Genomic DNA, 21,930 nt, shown 5'->3' with positions numbered 1-21,930 from the left:
TTTCCACATTTCAGTAATGATTTAGAAACGCGTGGAATAAACTTCATATTTACTGTTTTGCATATGCAAAATACTGCTCAGCAAAAAATCACCAAGTGCCAACAGTAGGAGATAAAGAAGCTCCTTGAGCACTCTTAACAGCTAGGTGTGTTTTCCAAAATGTAAACTTCTCCTTTCACACATTCAACACAATTGGATGGTTGTAAGTGTCCATCTGAATTAAAGATGTACGGTGAAATAAAAAACTTTCTTTAAGCCCCATTCAAAGAAGCATCTACTGGTTCAAAAACTACCCTAATTTTTATGCAAAATGAGGGCACTGAAGAATTTCCAAAAGCTGCTCAGTGCTTTTCAGATATATGCAGAGCCCTGGTAGAACATGCTCTACGTTAGGGTTAGAAATGCCTATAAAATTCAGTTTGTCATTGCACTGCTTTTCTTTCACAAAGGGAAATATGAGAAAAAGTTTTATTCAGATAATTGAGGAAACAAAAGCTGTTTAGCTGCATTTATACTATAAATTAACAGAAATCTCATTTTTTTTTTCCATATAACTAAAATGTCAGGTTTACATTTTGCTAATGCTACACTAAACTTAGATGCAGAAGTTTCACATTTTGATAATCTTTCTAAGTAGATTCAGTACATGCTTCAAAACATAAACGCTTATTTTTCTTACCTAGTCCTGTTTCTCTTCTGTCAACATTTTCACTGAGATTTTGACACTGTGTTTTTGAAATAACCTTTGTGTTTTCCACTAAACATGGTAGTTTCTCTTTCAAAAGGGAAGGTTCCTTGGAAGCTGAAGTCCGTGTAGCTTGACCTTTCATTTGATTTACTCTTGAACAAGAACCGAGGTCTAAAAAATTTAAGTATACTGGAGTTTTCTCAGCTTTTTTATCTGAGGTTGAAAGATCAAAGGATGACCTTCCACTTACGTTTACTAAATTTCCAGATGTTCTCATGGGTAAAGAGCATGATTCTTTCAGGTGACCCTCAGCAAACTTCCTTCCTGGAACTGTACTATTTAGTGAGTCTTTTTTCTCTTTTAACAATGTGTTATTTGTTGAATTATTAATCTCCAAGGAATGTCCATTTTTGATGGAGTGTACCTGAATATCATCATTAACTTTTTTATATGGAATTAGTTTATCCGTACTAATTCTATCTCTTGGACTTTTTTTGTGAACAATAATTTCAAGACCGTCAACCTTTACTGGAGATATGGCTTCAGCATTCAAAGTACACATATTTGTGTCATTCCCTGTTTGTTCAGTACTGTCTTGTTCAGGTTGCTTGCTGCACACATCATCCACATTTATTCCTCTTTCTATTTTTGGGGGGCATAAATTGAAAATACCTAAGAGAGATGTATTATCACTGTGTTCGTTTGTGGCATCATCATTGCTTGCATTATTACAATAAACAGTCGGTACATTTTGAGCATCAGTTGCTGGAACACCAGTACTCCTCAGTGCACCATTTCTATTTATGTTTCTGGCATTGTCATCGTAATTTCTGTCTTCAGCATCTACATGTGTCTGTTTAAAAGGAAGTTTATGTAAAGCACTCAGATTTAACAGGTTTTTTTCTGTTTTATGTAATTCATTACCTACATAATTGCCACTGTCCAGCAAGCTACATTTTTGGTATTCTGTTTGAGAATTTTCTTTAGTATAAGGTAGGATGCCAAAACTTAATTCCTTAGCTTGATGATTATCTGTACTTCTCTCACACACAGCATTCTTCTCAGTACAAAGAAATGCTTCAGACTCAGGTTTGGGTGCTTCAGGTGTAAGGACACTTTCGTTGTGTTGTATGGTATCTGATTTTTTATCTGCCTTAGTACAAATTGATTCATCTGTAGCATTGCACAATTCTTGCTTGCTAGAGTCAGTCTCCTGACTTGCATTTTTCTTGTAGACACCTACAGTGTCAGTACTGTCTAAAAAGTCTTTTCTTGTTTGTGTGTGGCATTCTGCCAATGGCTCAGTGCTGTCCTGTAGCTTTTGTTCTAAATTTGCATTGTTTTCCTCCAGTAACATTCTCTCTGTTGCTCCTAGATTTTCTGCTTCTTTGCACTCAGTGACATGCATTTCAGAGGTCTGTCCTTGGGTAATTAAATCAGTATCTGTGCAGAGGGTATTCCTGGGAGAAGCCTCCCTTTGATTTTCTTCATAAGGGCTAGCAACATTAATTTCATCCTTAAAACTGTTTTCAAGAACTTGTAAATCTGTTAGAGTAAGTGTATTCTCTAGTTAGTGATAGATAACCCAGAGGTTAAGTACTGCTTTATTTTTACAGTTTAAAATTTCCAGAGATAGAGTCAAGATTAGTATCGATACTGATTTTTCTTATCTTACATTACACACACAAGTCTATCAAAAAGTTACTGAAGATAAGTATTGTATTATGGTAACTTGCAAAATATTTATAAGCTGTTCAAACAGAAAATGTATTAACATTCTGTAGATTTTAGATATGGCTTATAGTTGAAATATTTCCCAACCGGTATCTGTTAGTCTTACTATTGAAAGGGGTCTTCATTATGAAATTATAACACATACTTAATCAACCATTGTGTGTCTACATAAAGGTTAAGCCACTGGTTACTACTGCAACTGTATTTGTCTTTATTTTTGAAAGTGGCTTTTTCAGCCAAATGGAAAACAAAACTAAACAAAACTGTTAAGGGACTATGTTCCTACCAAAAGGAATATGCTATGACTTGATGGTAGTGGGCCACTGAGGAATAACAAGCATTTCAGTATCAGAAAGGCGTTTTCTGAAAGATACACTTGAAGGCTGTGAGCATTGATCCTTTAAAGCAGTTGCTTTGCCCTTAAGCTTTTTAAATTTCCACTTTATCTTTGCTACATTTTAGAGACCGAGCATTAGAGACTAAGTACGTGTTCTTTAAGGTGGCTTCAGATAATTACTATCTGGAGTTACAAAGTGCTTTATAGAAAAGTATTACAATTATCCACGTGAACAGACCTTCATTGTCCTGCGCAGCGCAATCACTCTTTCTGCCTTTTTTCATTGTTTTATGGGAAAGGGGAAGTCCTTGGGTTTGCCTCCAAACACTTCTATACACATTCTAGTTCTTCCTAACCCCTATTCACTTCTTGAACTGGCATGCAGAAAGAGTACTGCCACAGCTTGAGGGGTTACAGCACATGGATCTTATTTAATGTCCCAGGGCAGCCACAAGAAGTACTGTGCTTTCATTCAGAGCTTCGTGAATTTACCATAGATTAGCACTACCGACACCAAGAATTTTACTGTTAACTCAGGATTCAAGCATTCTCTTGTCACGTACTGTATCTGTAAACATTTACCCTTTCTTCAACAATACTACTTATCTCTATTATCCATATAATGTTATTACTTTGTTCTATCTGTAATTCCTCAATGCTTAAAGAGCAGTCGGTTGTGGTTTTTACTTCAGTTTCTTCATCATGTCCAAAATTACAGTCTTTTCTTGTTATAGATTGCATACACTCATCTTCTTTCTGATTAGCCTGTACTTCACTGTCTTTTGAGTGTTCTTGACCACCCTAGCATAAGAAGGGACAAAAGATTATACATATTTTAATAATTCTTCATAATAATAATAATTTAATAATTTAACAGTCACTGATTAGATTTAAAGTTCAGGACTCAGATTTAAAATTATTTTTACAATTCTGATGGAAACCAAAAGACCATTCACCTGAAGGATACAAAGTTAAAGTACACGGAGAAAAAAAAAGCAGACTAATATCCTAGAAGGGTAGGAAAGAAACTGGGTCCTGCTATATTACAGTCCACAGAGAAAACTTATACAGATTAACAGAATTTCTCAGAGGAAGGAATATGTGTTGTACATGTGCTGTCTGGATCACTCCCTTTGTCTGCTTGCTAAATCAGTGACCTGCTCAGTAGTACATGTGGAAAAAACCTGCATGATTGCTAATTACACTCAAACACATGTGCATACACACACATATTAACGCTATTTTTTTCTAACAAACTACCTACGATTTTTAACTTCATTTCATAGGCAAATAAGGCTTATGAATTTGCAATTCCTGGCAGTCAGTTCCTCATTCCCTCCCAGATGGCTTTTTAACCTGAATTTGAGTCAAATTCAACAGGAGCAGGAGCCTGAAAGATGTGTTTACTTAAACTTGTAAATCACTGGTCTACTACTGCAGCTGTATTTGTCTTTATTTTTGAAAGTTGCATTTGATAAGGTTCTGTGAAAACTGGGAGCTGAATAGTGAAGAAACACCCTAATAAAACCCCACCAAAAAAAAAAAAAGGAAAAGATGAATCCTTTATCATCATCAACTGTTTGGCAGCTGAAGGCAGAAGCACATGTTGGTTCTTGCCCTAAAGACGGGATATAAAGTAGGTAGATGTGGGAGGTAGCAGGGGTATTGCTTAGTCCATAAAAGATGTGAGAAAAAGCTGAAGATACTTGGGTGACTGGAGGTGTTGCAAAAGGAAGGCTGTGACGTGGGAGGGGGTTACAAGCGCTGTGCTTGGGCATCGGATGTGTGGGGAGGACAGAGTATATTGCAAAATGGAGGGAGGTGCATAGACAACACTGGTAAAAAATGGGATTATTGCAATGGTGGCACAGTAGGTGATGTAGAATACAAATCTTCAGGAAACAATTTTCTACAGGTCACAGAAGCATCCTGATGCTCCCAGCTTTGCTGATTTGGGGGAGGGAAGAGTCATGGTGAAAGGAGGAGGGTCATAAAAATGGTTTTCCTCTGCCAAATATTCCACCTTCAATTTGAAGTTTCAATTGAAATTTCTTTCTCTTTTCCTCATGTTTTATTATCATCTTCCCTGTCATTCTGATTTGGACATTGTAAATATTATATTTTTTGTTTTCAAAGTTTTTAATTAGTTAATTTTGCTTCTTGGCTATATACAGCCTTGGCATCACATTTTCAAGCTTTTCTTTTCAAATACAAATACATGAAAGAAAAAGGAAATTTCTCAAAAGCTGTCATTCTTTTATAAACTCTTGCTTCAGGGAACTGTCTCTTTAGACAGAAACACCAAACACCACAATATAACGGTGCATGTTACTCTCTTGTACAGCTATAGAACAACTACTACAGTGGCACATACCACATTTGTTGGTATGGGCTGAACTGCTGAATGCATCTGAAACAAACACGATAAAGTATTCTAGAAAGGGAGAAAGGTTACATGATTCCTTTCCAGATTTTCAGATGGGTTGAATAAATATAGTTTCCATGAACTTCAAATGGCTGTTCAGCCCTTCAAAAATAGGTCCAAGATGCATAAACTAAAATGCCTACATACCAAAACTATCAAACCTGGATTTTAATTTTTTCCCTGTGATTTAGTAAAATCTAACTAAGCAACATACATATACCTAAGATGACCTTTCCCTCAACAGTATATTTCATACCATGAAATTCAAAACCTTCTCAAAACCAGGTCTCCCTGTACATATACACACAAAAGAATCACAGTAACCCATTACTAGGTGTAGCCCTATTCTCTAATGGTACACAGCTGTATTACAAGTTCTATTAAATGAAATGTGAAGCATGGTAAAATTAAACTAAATTGCAATTTGAGTTTGTAATGAGGTCTGACACTGTACCTTTCTTTTAAAAAAGGCCTTTGTTTAATTACTATTCCACAGGTGATCAGTATGAAGAAGTTTACATACATTCTAAATTTCATGCCCCACAAATAATCACAGGGATTTCAGATTGCACTAGGTGTAAAAATAAATATATGCATATTTCTTTGCAACACTTGGAGCCATAGTCAAGATCTAAATCATAGCCAACACCTTGCCCTTTTATGTTTTACTAGGCACTGATTCATTACTGATACAAGGTGAAATTCCACAAATTAGAATAATCAATATGATCTGCTGCAGCTCCTGTAATTTCCTGGCAGTGTTCCACTGGAGATTTGGCTCAGCCTAACCTGCCTAGCTTTTGAAATCTTATGATCATACAACACAAAGTGGTATAGCAATTTGCCATAAGATAGTGTAAGATATATATTTAGAAGACATCTGAGACTTTTTTTTGCATTTATGAGCATATGCTTTAGGCTTATCTGCTTTCAAACACATAGGGTTATCTTAGTAAGCCCAAGTACTGTTTATCATTAATGACCCATTGTGTGCATTGATTCTGTGTCCTAAACATAGTTCATTTTCATTCAAAGAAACCATGATTTTTAAAAGTTACACAATTTGCATTATACCTTGTAGAATTCATACAGCTTTGGCACGATGAGTACTCAATTCAAATTAAGTCTTAACTTCCATTACATTATTAAGCATAAACCAGCAGATATGTATGTGTATAAATATATGTGTGTATATGTATGGTTTTGAGCTATAAACTTACATACATGTATTGTGAAGAAATTAATTTTAAGATCTTCCAAATTCTAAGATTTTATTACTGTTTATCATTTTACTGACAATTCATAGACTAGTTCTAAAAAAAAAATAATAAATCTGTCTTTACAGTCCTAGTGTCTTCCTATTTTCCTAACACTGAAATCATACACATGCAAAATGTATTTTCCCTTCTTTGAAGGATAAATCATTATTTGGATGTAAAAACTAATGGAAAAAATGATACAACCAATACTCAGCTGAACAACAGAATACGCTCAATGTGCAGGGAAAGTTTTTCTTATGGCTTATGACTCTTCCCATTTTTTCACTCTTCAATCAATTCCAAGACTGGAATATAAATTTGCAATTCAGTTTAAGTAAGGGATAACACATAACTGCAGGGCTACATGCTCTTCCTTTTGCTCCAAAAGACCATCTTCATGTGCTTAACCACTTGTTGACTTCTCATATGTGCTCTGAATATAAAACTGAACATGGATTTGGTTCACCCAGCAATGCAAACTCAATTCTAGTTCAACCTGCACTGCATAAAACAGTCTTTTACCTCCTGCATTGTTGAGCTTGCTATACCTTTGGTGACTATTAAAGATGCTAAGTGAAATAAAGGTTGGGTTGGTTTTTTGGGTTTTTTTTTTGGTTTTGTTTTTTTTTTTTTAACTAAAACTGAAGACCTTAGATAATCTATATGTTGATAAAATGAATCTTCTCATCTGTCCCATGTTAGAGAGGCTGAAATTAGCTCCTCTGAGCAGAAGTGGACTTACTTCCATGCTTCCAGGGAACTTATATATGAAGTCAATCAGTCTGCCACAGTATTTGAGAAACACCCATGCAAAATATGTTTGTGAAATAGGATTTAGTAAAGATAATTTAAGATAATTGCTATCAGTTATGTATAAATTTATTAATGAGGTAATGAACATCTCAAGTTTCTATGATATAAGTGCCCCTCTGGAAGAAAGGGGAACATTCTCTGGGTACAGTAAGTTTTAACAGGATCTTGGATCATTGATTACATCAGATGAATTTTTAGGTTTAGCCATGTCAAAGGATGATCAGTGGACGTGACAGCCAGATTAGAAAAAGTGTCTTGTCTCTCATTCTGTAATATTTTTACAGGAAATTGAAAGTACTGCAGCTATTAGAGACGCTTACCTGCAGATTTTCCACTTGCCCAGAGTGCTGATTTCCCTGAGGAGGATGATCATCTTCAAGATGTCTATGAACTCCTTTAAGGGAATTCAGCTCATTTTTAATAGTGTCTATCTCTCTTCTCATATTTTCCTCCTGTAATAATTGACGGTACGCAGAGCACACAAAAACAGATCTTTACTGCATATTCAAATATGTAAGCCAGTATTTTATAGGGGTATCAACAGCTTAGCAAATTAAAGTAAATACTTAAAAGAAAGTATAGATGCTAAGGAATTTCTTTGCACAAAGTAAGATAATTTTGAGCCCTTTCATTCAAACCAAAATTTTAATGACTTTCCATTACAGACTACTTTTTATTAATTTTTTTCTTTTTTTTTCCCCCCCCATCATTTACTTCAAGTATCAATGCACAAAAAAGTGAGATTTGTATTCATAGCTTGCTTTCTTTTTTGGCTCAAAGATAAACATGCTAGTCAACATTCATTCTCTACCTACATTGTCAAGAAACTACAACAGCAAATAATTTACTTGGCACTTTACTTCTGTCAATAGCCTCAAGTATCCAATGCTTCTTCAGTGAGTATGTAACAATTAAATTTTTGTATTTAGAACAAAAAGGACGGTCAAAAATACAAGTTGTAGAAAGAACAGAAGGGCAGTTTTACAGAAATACCTTAATTTAATTTACAAATATTTCCAGAGCAGTGTATAATGTTAACATTATCCACAATGATGCTATAACTTCAAGATACTAAGAGACCAAATTTCTAGTTAGCCATAGCAGAAATATGGAGAGGAAAATAAAATTATCTTCTGAAGAATAGTTGCAAACATTCCTGAGAAATAATCAAGGCCAATTCCTATGTCTATACAGGAAACTACGGTATATGACTCTCCTAGGAATCAGGAGATCAAATCTTCTCAGGACAGTGAGCATCAGAACAGTTCAGCTATTTTGTAGTCTCATGGTTGCAGTCATCTCCATAGCAGCTGCACTTCAAAAGAGTTAGCCTTAGACAACAGGATTACAAGGACAACTTTGCATTATTTCCCCACAGCCTCCCTGAGAATCTATCTATCAAATTCAAAAGCTTTCTAGCAGTAGGTGCCAATTATGGAGAAATCAAAAAGACAGACTTAAACAAATACTGCTCAGAGTCCTGTTTCCACACACTAAACAGATCTTGTCTTATTGAAGAGGTATTAATCTTTCTTACTTGTAAACACGCATTTATTATTGCAGACAATTTTCACAGCTACAATATTTTGCTGATTATTTTAGATTAAATAATTACCGAAGCATTCTTTAAAAATAATGAAGTAGTAGAAAGAACAGCAAATACTGAAGACAAATTATTGTTTAGGTGTACACAGAGGTGAATTCACTGGGAATTACAGGTTTTTACCTTTTCTTATCCCCTTTCACCCCACATGTTGAAATCAGGACCCCTGCTCTAATGCAAGCCTTCAGTATCTATCTGATTCAGTTTGAGGTTGCTTTTTTTTTTTCTGGGCATATGGCCCTTCAGAAATACCTTTAGTCTGTGTCACGTCAGACTATGTGGGTTTACATTAATTTTTTACTATATGACAGTTTACTGATAGTTTTTTCAGGGTACAAGAATGCAGCCTAGAAATGCTGGTATTCTCTGCATAAGTTGTGTAAAAAATTGCAAATTATCTGAAAAATACATAAAATTCAATGTAAATTTAAAATTATATCAGCTTCCATGTCTAGGTAATGGCAAGTGTGTAATTCTGGAGTATTTTTAAGTGCTAATACCCTGGCTCTTGCTTTATAGAACTGCAGGAAGTACACTGACCTTTTAGAGCACGGAAGTCAACATTTCTCCTAAATCTACCTTTTAAAAATATTCATTTCTAGAAGAGTCTGCATTACTGGAAAAGAAATTTGTTGGTTTTATTGTATTATTTCTGCAATATTTTCTTGGCTTTTAGGAATTACCTGAAATGCTTGATGACTATTTCAAAAAACTTTTAATACTCTAACATTTAATTTAATAAACCTACATCCTTTTTCCAAGTTCTTAGTGCTTTCTCATGCTCATTCTGAAGATTAAGGAACTTTTCTTCATTTTCCTTTGCCTTCTCCCTTTGCAGCTCATTATCTCTTTCAAGGGTCTGCAATAAAATTAATTATCCAAAAAATAATCAATACCGCATTAATGAATTTTGATGTGTTTTATGTTGCTTGGACCTTTGCTTCTAACATGCTGGAAGTGCCATACAGATCAGTGATAATGTGCTATCTCAACAATAATTTTCATAAATTAACAGAAAGGTGCTTATAGTTTAGCTAACAGGAAACAGGGGGAGGTTATGAAAAAAGAAATGGCTATAAAAGGGTATAAAAACACTTGCCATTATTCAGTTTCACTGCATAAGTTTATATTACTTTTTCAGCACATTAAAAGTCCAGAGATGAAAAATATGAACTGTAGCACAATCTAGACCCATTGTACTTAAAGAAAAAACTACTGTACACTCAAAATATTTTTATTTTTCTGATCAGTTTTTCTATCCTAAATTGTTTATTAACCTATCTTATAAACTGTATAAACTTTAAATTTCAAAGCATATCTACTGGAACATGAAGTATACATCTGATTATCCTTTATTTTTATTAGATCGCTGAAATAGAATAGGAGTGCATTAAAATAACAGTAATATTAAGCTTTATACTATCATAATTGTACTTGCAACATTTTTGGGTTAAGTCTTTCAACTTTACTGTGCTAAATTAAAGCAGCCTTGTGTAAATCAACAGTAACTTCACACACATCTCAGGTACTGTTGGAATTTTTATCCTATCACTTTTTTATAGCAAACAATATGGAAGATAAAGGACTTACTGCATCCATTATCTACTATATAGATGACAAATATATTTGATAATGTAAACATAACTTTAATGCATGTAGCTATATGACCAGCTACATATTTATGACTCTACTGAGCTTCTTTGAAAGTCCACTTAAAAAATGTTAAGGTATGGAGGCAATACTCCAAAGCAATTCCTTTTTACTTAATCTTTTAACTAAAAATGAGTCGTCTTCTTGATTAATTTAGCATCAATTTTAAAATGCCTATGTTAATTTAGCTACATTACTAATAAAAATATAATTTAAAGGTATTAACACCAGGAAAATTCAGACTACCTTGCATTTTTTATACACATGGAAATAGTTGTGCATAAGAATATAATGGATCTTCTCTGACAGATTATATAATTTAAAAGATGAGAGAATTCAACAATACATTGTCTGAATAATCACACTCTGATGTAGCACCTTTCATCCAGTTCTATAAACTAGGAGTCCAAGACCTCCTCTCTTTGATAAACCTGCTGTAACTCCAAGGATTCTTTTACGTGTGTCTCAAATGCAACCTCCCCCAAGATGGACTATAATAGTTACTCACAGCGTAGTTCTTAGGGCAAAATACCAGGAGTAGCAGATTAATAGAACCGAGCATATGTTAAAGCCAATTGTACAGAGAGGGGAATACCTGAATTCTTTGCATTCTCAAGTATTCTGTCATCCATTAAAGAACTATAACTTGTTTTTCTGAACTCTTAAGGACATTGGTATCCTAGCACTAAGTATGAATAGATAGAATGAGAAAGGACAGTATGATCCTTCTTGAATGTTACCTTGCAAGTTTAGGTATTCTGTCATCTCAAGCCCAAAAACAAGCAGTAATTTTTTGTATTAGTACTTTTTTCTTATACTATTATTAGTATAAGAATAAAAATATTTCCATGGGACTGTACAATCACTCCTTCCATTTTTCTGTTATTCTGAAGAAACTCTTTTTCTTGAAGAACAAGGTCCACAAATTCGACAGGGAGGTAGGATAGAGCATAAGAATAATACATAACCTTCAGACCCCATTCATCATATTGCAGTCCTAGAATCAATAAAGACAAAAGCAATAGCTCTCAAATTGGCAGGAAAGTGGGTAGACCCTTCCAGTTATATATTCAGCTCCCTATTTCATACATTCCATTTGTTGCTTTAAAAAATGACACTGCAAAATAAGCAGTTAACGTCTCACTCCATGGAAAAACCCAGTAATTGTATCAAACTGTCAGCCAAATGAGTAGCTATAAAAAGCAACAATATTTTATGACGACTGTTTAAACAGAAAGACAGACATTTCCGACAAATCAAAATAACCCCATGACTTCATATGGAAAGAACAAGAACACGTGACGTTCACTTTTAATATAGCATTGTATTTGCATCGTGCTGTTTAAGGGAATCGCTGCATTTTATGCATGTATTTATTTGGTTTACAAAAAAATACATCTATTAAAATATCTAGCCACTTTTATGTTTCCAGATGTGATCTCTTGAAAGCTTATCACTCATATGTGCTTATATAAATGTTATGAATCCTTTAATTCCCATTCTCAAGTGGGAATGTCTTGGTTTTGAGAATGCACAGAATGCTCTCACAAAACTCAACTGAGATCAAATCTTAGCTGATCTTAAGTGCCACAGACTAAGAAGGAATATTTACACCGAACTAAATATTGAGGAGTCCTCGTATAGTCAACAGAGCTTTCAAAGGTTGAATCAAGAGCCTTTTATTAGTTATCCATGTCCTGTAAAACCAATTTCATCTAAAGTACTTATGCCTGCAAGAAATTACCTTTGAAGACTACACTGAAGCTTTGATGACTAGAAATAGTTTGTCCTGCAGTTAGAAAAATAGAAAACAGTAAGACCTTCCCAATATCTAATATAAACAGGACCCAAATCAAAGCAGGCTCTCTAATCATAATTAGTATAACTGCAATCAGAAATCAGTTGTTGGCCTGTACAGGCTGCAAAACAGAGACCTATACTCAATTCATACCTTAACAACAGGAAAACAAGCTATACTTTTCTTACACATGTAGACATTTATGTGGAGTCTTCAAAGATAAGATTCACAGATACCATTCACAGTTTTAGCTGGAGCTTTAAGGCATGCTATAAACTTTATCTGAGACGGGAAACAATAGCTCAGAAATACTATCAGAAAAAAGCACTTTTAGAATATACCTGCTATTCAATAATCCTGACACAAAGATCCTAAAAAGCCCCCTGTATTATGAAAGTCACCATCAAGTAAGGTTATATACCAATTAAATTATCTCGAGCTTCTGGTTTAATTTACAAAGTAATTTCAATCATCTTAAAAACTAAAATGCACATTACCTTCTTACTTTAACAAAAAGCAATATTGTATGAATAGCAAGTAACCCAGCTGTTTCACTGGACCCAACATATAAATAACAGAGGTTACAGAAAATCATGCTACTTTAGGCAATTCTACAGCCAAGGGACTGTTAAATTAATCTTTGTAAAAAGTTTCAAATTTGCTAAGAAAAACCCAAACCTTTTCCCATTAAACTGTGCTTTGTCTTTTTTTTTTTTTTTAAAAAAAGCCAATATACGAAAGAGGAACAGGAGAACTCAGATTCATAATGAACTGGTGGGACTGTTCTCCAGGTTGAGAAGCATCTCTTCTTGGTTCTAAAGCACTCTGAGATCAAAGACTTAAGTAATGAAAATCCAACACTCTAGACTTAATATAAATACAGGAACCTAGACATCTCAAATCAGTAACTTCTCTTTCTCTTCCAGTCACTACAGCTTTATCCAGTACTACAAAGCAGGTACTTTAAGTCCTAGTGAAATTTTAGCTATTTTCTGATGGAGAACATAACTCATCTTTAACCTTACTTGTTTCATTAAAATGCAAAATTCATATATTTATATTGTGGCAGAAGGCAAACTGTTTACATCTATTAAAAGCCAAAGTAAAGGCTTACATGAAGTGAATCTAATTTCAATCCAGTATAGAAGCACTTACTTAGAAACAAAAGTATACATGCACACAGGAAGTTTAATTTGAAATTAACTGAGATCCTAGTTCAAACCCTTGGCCTCACAGGCCAAGCAAAGAATGGAATAGTTGTGGTTATGTATGGACAAATTGTAGATAATAATTATTAATTAACCGATTAATATCTATTAATGTACCTGAACTCTGCATGGCACATCCGACCGGAACAGATATGACCTTAATCTTTAGTGCACTGTGGGCCAATCTGACTGCTAGTGTAATTTAGAATCTGTAATTGAGCCACTTTTACACTCTCAAAGAGGAGCTGAGTAATGTTGCAACTCCATACTCTCCAGCGTGACTACTTGCCACCTTTAGCATAAATATGATACCAGACAACACAGCAAGAATGGCTAAGGATATGCTCTTTCTTAGGCCCTGTGCTCTAATAAGACTGGGGACAAGCTCTGGCTATTAAGATCTGAAATTTGAAGTATTTTCCAGAAAAGAAATTTATACTTACATGAAAATTATAAGAAACAAAAGTCATAAAATCATTTGATTTCAAAATACTTGAAAGCAACCCCCAATAAATTCTGGTTTTACCCTCCAGAAATGGCTGATAAGAATGGCAACCATGATTTACTTTAGGGGGAGAACTAAAAGAGGGAAACCATAGACTGTGCTTCAAGGTTCATGCTGACAGTTAAGGAGCTGAGGGAGCAATGGAAGTGAGGTCAAAAGTTCTGAAAAGCGTACAGATGTCTTTAACAGCCCTGGACTTAAAAAATACATAACAGAGAGTAGCAGCTTGTCTAATCAAGAAAAATCTGACCTGATACTCTTCTTTCAGTGCATTTAATTCACTTTCCATTCTAACATTCGTTTGGGTTATTCGCTGAAGCAGCTCCTGCACACATTGTAGAGAGCTGAGAATTTCCTTATTAATACAAACAAATTAGGATATATTGAATAAGATTTTGTTTCTGAAGTTTAAACATTAGATAATTTATGTCTTTATAAAATCATGTATATAAAAATGTACTCCAACATCAACATTGGCAAAGGGCTTGTAGGAAGAAATCAGAACAACTCCAGGTTTTTCTGGCCTTTTGCCTTGGAGAAGATAACATTATTATAACTTATTATAACTTACTCTTTTTCAGAGAATTTTCTTATAGTTAAAATGAACAATCCATTGATACTTTAAACATACTTCAGTGCAAATCTGAAAAATTATATCAAATCCAACCCCTCTGTGAGTTCAATTAATCTAACAAAATAATTTTATGGTACCATACTACAGTTCTGGAAAATATGGAAAATCCCAGAGAAATTATATGACAGGCAAGTAATCACTTCCATTAATGGATCACCCTTATGTGACATTATTCTGTATCTCCTGAATTAAATCCTAATAGATGTGAACTACCACACATTAGCTTTGTGCAAGTGGTGCAAGTACATCAGATTTTGCTGTCACTAGCTGAATTTTTGTGGTACCTTCATCAAGACTATATTGTTACTTCAAGAAGACTAAGTTCTAAAAGAAGAGCCACCCAAAATGAATTGATTAAGGTGGTATAGATTTACAAACCCATGGGTGCTGCCATTAAGTTTGTTGCAATTAACTGAAAACGTGGCTGGAATGGAGACAGAGAGTCATTTTATATTAAGCACTACAAAACACATTTCCAAAGATTCAAAGACAGAGGGAATGATCTAGCCAAGCCAATCTCTACTCCCTAAAGACCAGAACAGCAGTTACTAAAAGAAGACCTGCACAGGAAAAAAACCTGAGTTTCAGGCAGAAGACAGGTCTTCTAACTCAAGTTCTTGGAGAAAACATGAAGTTCATTTCTATATTAGAGTCCTCCCCAGATTTATACCAAAACCCTCTGTATGTTAAAATCAACAAAACAAACCCTAGCAATTCACACAGCACAAAACAGAGAAACAAAATAGAGTCCTTCTCTTACATTATACATATCAAATATGCATATGAATTATGCCACAAGCATCTCTACATAAATGCTTTTAGTGCATTCAGGGCTGTGGGAGTAATGAGGCCTGAGTATGTGTCTCATTTTTCCCCTGTGTTTATTGGCAAGTATTTTTTAAAAAGCAAACTCAAAATGCAAACAGGCTTTTACAGATTGGAAGAGTACTGCTGGATTAGCCTTCAGTGAGTGCTCAGTGGGTATTCAAGATTTTGGCTTTTACAGATTGGAAGAGTACTGCTGGATTAGCCTTCAGTGAGTGCTCAGTGGGTATTCAAGCAAGCTACTGCTTTTGTCCATCCCTGAGAACAAGAATGATGCACTTCTCTGACATGTTTGGTTTAATGAACTGCAGAATGAAAATTCTGCAACCGTTTAAGAAAAAATAAAAACAACCACCCTTTTTACACTTAATATTCTGCAAAGCAGTGTATTATGCTGTTGTTATAGGGAACTTTTTTTTTTTTTTTTTGCTATGTTTGATACTTGACACCATGTACCTTGGTTTGAGTATCAGGATTTGCTCTGGAACATACCTGAATTTGCGATAGAAGACAGTCTTAACTCTGTTCAGCTATGTATAGGTGTAGCTTAATATTATAAATGTGTATGTTCTGTATGAATGGAACACCATTTCCTTTGTCTATGATTGACACATGATTCCAATTTTACCTGGTTTCAATACCAGCAGTATTATGGTAAACTGTTGGCAACCAGAAAGCAGAACAACAAGCACATTATGCAAACCTTATTTGTACTGAACCAATATGTAAACAACTATTTCATGGGTATGCCCAATTTCTCCCATCTGAATTCAAAAGACAAAAGTTAAGACTTGGAATAAAGTGTCAAACAATGTACTTTGTTTTGCTAATACACTTTCTAAAAACTGAGGAATAAGATCCATTTATGTTAGTATTAAAATATTTCTGAAGAGTAAACAAGTGAATTTAATTAGTTTTAATAGCTTAGCATAATAATTTAAGAAACTTAAATATAAAATATAGCACATATATTAAGTGATTTTTAAATAGCAAAGTTGTATTAACAACTCACCAGCTTTTCTTCTTTAATGTGGGTGTTTTCTTCTTGAACTTTTTTACTAACTGCTGTCTCCTTAAAAAAAGAGCATGAAGAACAGTAAAAGGCATTTAAAATTGCTATTTTCTTTAGTAATATTGTATTAATATGATATTGTGAATCATCATGAGGCTATTTAAAGAAACAGAATTGTTTTGAAATGTCTTCTTATCTTTTTTTTTTTTTTTACTATAAAATTATACTTATATTCATAGCATATTTACTTCCCTAGAAGAGGTCATTTTGGAAATAGTTTTCTTATATTGTATATGCAGTTAGTAGAAAGGAATCACTAATCTGTACACATCAGAGAGATCATTGCCATGATGTTTGCTGAACGAAGAACAGAAACTATCCACCAAAAATTTAATTTGTTTAAATTCCAAAATACCATTCTTATTTTTTGTTGCAGTTCTTGAAACTGTTTTTCCTTTGCTGCAAGATTGATGTTTTCTTCTCCCACCCTGTACTGAGATGTGACCTTGGACCTTATCAAGTCTGTAGTTACTTTCTTCAGTTCCTTAACACAGGAAACACGTATAAATAGTTCATCCAGTATGGGCATTGCAATTCAAAACAAAGACAAATCTTTTAAACTATCCTGAGTCGTGCCCTACTTTTAAAATAATGTATGGAAACAACAGAATCAATTAGAGGAACTGAAATTTGTAAGACTGACTTGCTAAAACTTTAAACTTGTCACATGTGGCTAAAAGTTTATTTTCAGAGGTAAAATGTTATTGTGCTCATTCTACTCTGAAGTATTTATGGTACTTAAGCATTTTGTTATTTTCTGTTCCAAGAAGTATATTGGAAGTAGACATTGAGTTGGTATTGGTAAAACCTCCTACACCGAGATACACAATAGGAATAAAGTACCTATTATAACTACTGTGTATGTTCCTGGGAATCAGGAGGAAAAAAGGAAGAACAGTGACTATCTGGTAAAAACAGGAACTGGCTATAAATTTGGAGGATCTTTGCTTTTCCTGAAACATTAATTACTTCATCTCAGGAGAATGCTAAATTAATTTTATATTAGAGGCTTCCACAACATGATTTTCCATCTAAAACATGCCTTTGATTTTGTAGTCTTTACAATCTTCTGAATATCCTGCTTTTTTTTTTTTTGGTATCTGTTTTCTAACCAGTTTATTCCAAGCTCCTAGTGCAGCAAATAAACAGCAAATGCTTTGATCTCATTAAATTACAACTTATAGTTCTTGGAGTCATAAATATTGTGCCCTGTTCTCCCCCACCCCTCCCATTCTGGTACAAGGTAGTCTGTTTAATATCGCTCTCTCCTTGAGCGCTCTGACGTTTACTCAGACAAATAGCAGAGGTTATGAATGCTGTTCACAGATAGTATCAAGAATTCTTCATGATGCCATAGTGGTGAACCAAGCATTCAGAATGGTAATAGTTTTATCTAACAACTAAGTTCGGTCTGTTTAACTTTTCTTCACAAAACTGGAATTCCATCTTATCACAGACCAATGGTTTAACTGTTCTGGACAAAATCATGTAACAGTACAAAAGAAAAAGGGAAGATTACACTGTAGCTGAAATTCACAAATAGAAAGTTTTACAGAAAATGTAGTACAGGTACTACTTTTAAATAAATCATTTTTTTGCTAGAGGCTTTATTTCTCATGTATTTTAGCCATAAATAAATCTAAAATGATCTAGTAAGTACTAAGTGTAATTGCAGAATCAATTATAGAACCCAAAGACAGCAATGCTTTAGAATTGTGATATTCTGTAACCTAGGAAGGCTTTTTCCATCTTTTGCAATAACAATATATATTAGTTGTACTATTTTTACTAGAAGTAAATCACATTTACATTTCATTACATTTTACTGTAATGAAATATGCAAGGAGAGTCCCTACATTTAAGTGGCAGAAGGTACAAGCAGTTTTAACTTTGTAAAAGTGAAAAGGTGCACTGTGCCAGTCTTTACAGAGAACTAGATTAATGTATACAGAACACAGCTAACAGGTTGGGTGCTACACAAGCAGGTGCAAAAGCCTGCTATGGATCTGATACTATGTGTTTTCCAAAACTCAGAGTTTATAGTGTGCTGAAAAATCTTACTACTTATTTTGTCACGGGGAAAGAACAAGTCGTACTAAGTAAATCATGTCCTTGAAGTAGAAAAGACGACTGGATTTTCTTCTTTGTATATAGCAGGTGGATGTGTATAATCCATCTGGAACTAAAGCCAGACCTGCTAATCTACCAAAGCTGTAGGCAGGGGAGGAGGAAAAAAAAAAAAAAAAAAAGGGCAACAAACCCACAAAAAACCCCACCTACACAAAAAACCTAGCCACCAAAACCCAACACAAACCCAAGAACCACCAACACAAACCAGATCACCAAAAATAATGGGAAAGTTTTCCATGGTGAGTGAAAGTACAAGCTATGTAGCTGTGAAAATAATATAAAATAATTTTATACATATGTATATTATCTTGTACTGTACTCTGAAATTAAAAAAAATTCACCCCCAGAGTTTTTGCTTATTTTTCTAGTAGCTTTCTGTCATTAATAAGATGACTAGTAGTATTCCAAACCCTATAAATGAAATTGAATCTGGAAAATAATTTTATCAGGTTTTGGGGAATTCTAAGAAAGAATGATGAGGCTTTAAACCCAACTCCTTTGATGTGTTGCTAGCAGCCAATGCTTAGGGACACAGTTTCAGAAATACTTCAAGCCAGTGTAAGTCAAGAGTGTCACAGAAGAAATATTCCTGCTCCTTAAATGTATTTTCCTTTTGCCAGTTGATCTAAGCTAAAACTTACTCTTTTTTTTTGTTTTGGTAAAGCGTAGTTTTGATCAACACAAAATTTTCATTCTAGTTTCCCTCAAGGCCACACAAATACATGTGCCAGCATGAGGTGGTGGTATGGGACTGGAAAAGCAGCCAGTGCAGGCAGATGTAACCACTTCCCAAGACAGTGCTGATACCTTATGCAAACTTTAAGTGTATCCAGAATTACAACTATATCTTTTTGCTCTCTTCCTAGATTGGTGCAACACTCCTGTAATCTTTCAGGCCTTGAGCAGCATAGCCGTTTTGTAAAGGTTTGTTTCATTCTGCTTCTTTTCTTGGTCAGATTTCAATGCAAGCATTTTCATAGTTTCACTAGTTTATCCATAAATGTTAAATAGCATTCACTAACTTCATATTCCCATTAAGAACAAATGTGTGAGATCATCCTGGTCTGAGTCAAAGTAATGGCTGAGATAAGAGCTGACAGTCAAATTAAGATTTTAGTACTAAGGATAGTCATTCCCACTCCAGCACTGAGGCTATAGAGGAAAGAAGTTTGAACCCACAAGTTCTCAGAGCTGTTAGAGGTCAGTCAAGTCTCCAAGATAGATAAAACCAGCTTTATAAGTTGTCCCAACTTGTGCTGCAGATATCATGACTTCTTTCAGCTATGTAGCAAGTGAAAACAGCCTGGTAATCCCTCTTCCAAACTCTTCCAAATATCAGTTTTCTCATTGCTTTGTACCTCTTGTAGGTCCCTTCAGCTCTAGAACAGATACATTCCCCAACAAGGGAAAACACCTGACCGCTTTAAGATCACTTTTGCAATGGTTAGGCTAAGTACAAGGTAACCACAACGAAATCAAACTAGCTCAGGGCACTTCTTACTGGGTCCAAGCACTTCTTTTCTCTTCTCTTACAGAGTGACCCAAAAGATGAGCCCACAGCCCTTCATAAACAGAACAAGTGCCATTACAGATAGAGTTCAGAGATGCACTCTCTTACTACGTAACTTTCCAGATATGTTTTCTAAGCAAACTGTTGAAATAAGGAATACTGAAAAATGGGCTGGTTTTGGTTTTGGGTTTTTTGTGTTTTTTTTTTTTACTCTATTGTTCATTTTTAACTCTGTTTTCACAGAAATTCTGCATTTTGAGGAAAAAGGCATGTCTTTCTATTACATACAACTTTTATTAATAAAACTATATTTACAAATAAACAAACCCCCACTTTTTTTGCCGAATAAGGCATTGCCACAGCAGTGCTGCAGCACTATGTGAATATTAAAGGCTAAGAAATTAAATTCCAGTTCAGTTTTCCACTGACATTCAGAATGGGATGGTCAAATACTAAACAACCAATAAGAAATTCAGAAATAACCAGGATAAAGGCATTTCCTGGTGAACTGAGAAAGCCAGATTAAGTTTCAGTTGGCCCCTTCTTCTGCTTATCTAACAGTATTTTGTTTAAAATTCATCACCCATGACCTTAAGAATCAAGAATACTGCTGAAAAAAATGGATCAAGCAATATGTTTGATTACTGGACTACATAAATCACTATCAGTTTATCTCGCACACCTCTGTTACAAATTTCTCTGTGTAAAATTTTCTTAAACATTTTTCTTTTTTACCTCTCAAATTACTTACCCTCAGAGAATTTTAAGTAATGAATTATTCTTGGTTTCTTAACCAAAAGCAACAAATCTAATTTACTGTGATGCTTAAAAATTTCTAGAACTTCTAAATTTTTATATTTACAATGTATTACAATAAAGCTATGCTGCATTTTATATTAACATCCCTCTTTTTGTCACATAAAAATTACAATTCCTTTAAGAAAGGAATTGTACAGTTGAAGTGTACCCAATGCACACAAGACAAAGTTGTCCTCAGACCTTCATGGCTATCAAGGCTATATTTTTCTGTTGCTCTTCCGTCCATCAAATATTGCAGATAAATATATATAGGTTTTCTATATAATATATGAATATATATAACCTATAATTTGAACTATGTAGCTAAACAAACATTTCTAAACGCCATAAAATCTAATTGTGATTTAGAAATTAATTTGAGAATTTTTCCAGTGTTCTGCTTTACTGTTGTGTTTCTCAGTCTGTTTTTATGATGGTAGGAGTTCTGAAATCTTTGAGATCAAACAGTCACTTCAAAACTTGATCTTTTTGACACTGAGATTTGCCATGTTATATTCTAGTATGTAACTAAACAAATCTAGATTGAATTCATGATTAATCTTTACTGTGGCTAGGATATCTTCATGTAATAAACATAAAAATTAAGTAAAGCACTAGAGAAAGTAAGAATGAAACAAATGAAAAAAGTCTTAAACTCTCTCTATTTCAAGGTGAAATTTAATTTTAAGGCAGGCTTCTAGAGGCATCACAATCCAAAGAACCTTAACAATGAGAGGCTGTGTGCTCTTAAAAACAAAAAACAACACTAGATTCAGGAAGAGTTTTCAAGTACTTCTGTACCTTCAAATCTCCTTTTTCAGGCAAACAAAGGTTATGGTACGTAAACATCCAATTTTTGATCAGCTTAACCCAAATATAAAATGGTCATAGTCCCTTCTCCTCATTTACAAATTTTCTTCCCCTCCCCCGTCCCCCCCTTG

At 34.3% G+C, this 21,930-nt stretch overlaps 1 protein-coding gene across 1 annotated transcript in view; it reads right to left on the bottom strand.

Moving 5' to 3' along the window:
• CCDC73 (coiled-coil domain containing 73) overlaps nt 1-21,930 on the bottom strand; it is a 59,704-nt gene that overhangs the window by 6,616 nt on the left and 31,158 nt on the right. Inside the window, exons 9-16 of the mRNA XM_009334503.1 lie at nt 16,907-17,035; nt 16,492-16,551; nt 14,271-14,375; nt 9,608-9,718; nt 7,577-7,708; nt 5,137-5,169; nt 3,392-3,560; nt 680-2,233 (exon numbers count right to left, since the gene is read on the bottom strand). Coding sequence (XP_009332778.1) covers nt 680-2,233; nt 3,392-3,560; nt 5,137-5,169; nt 7,577-7,708; nt 9,608-9,718; nt 14,271-14,375; nt 16,492-16,551; nt 16,907-17,035 — 2,293 coding nt within the window. The remainder of the gene's footprint in view (nt 1-679; nt 2,234-3,391; nt 3,561-5,136; nt 5,170-7,576; nt 7,709-9,607; nt 9,719-14,270; nt 14,376-16,491; nt 16,552-16,906; nt 17,036-21,930) is intronic.

Source organism: Pygoscelis adeliae, unplaced genomic scaffold, assembly GCF_000699105.1.
Source record: "Pygoscelis adeliae isolate BGI_AS28 unplaced genomic scaffold, ASM69910v1 Scaffold171, whole genome shotgun sequence".
NCBI classification, from domain to species: domain Eukaryota; kingdom Metazoa; phylum Chordata; class Aves; order Sphenisciformes; family Spheniscidae; genus Pygoscelis; species Pygoscelis adeliae.
Note: the sequence above shows the minus strand (reverse complement) of the source record. Positions and strands in the feature narration are given on the sequence as shown.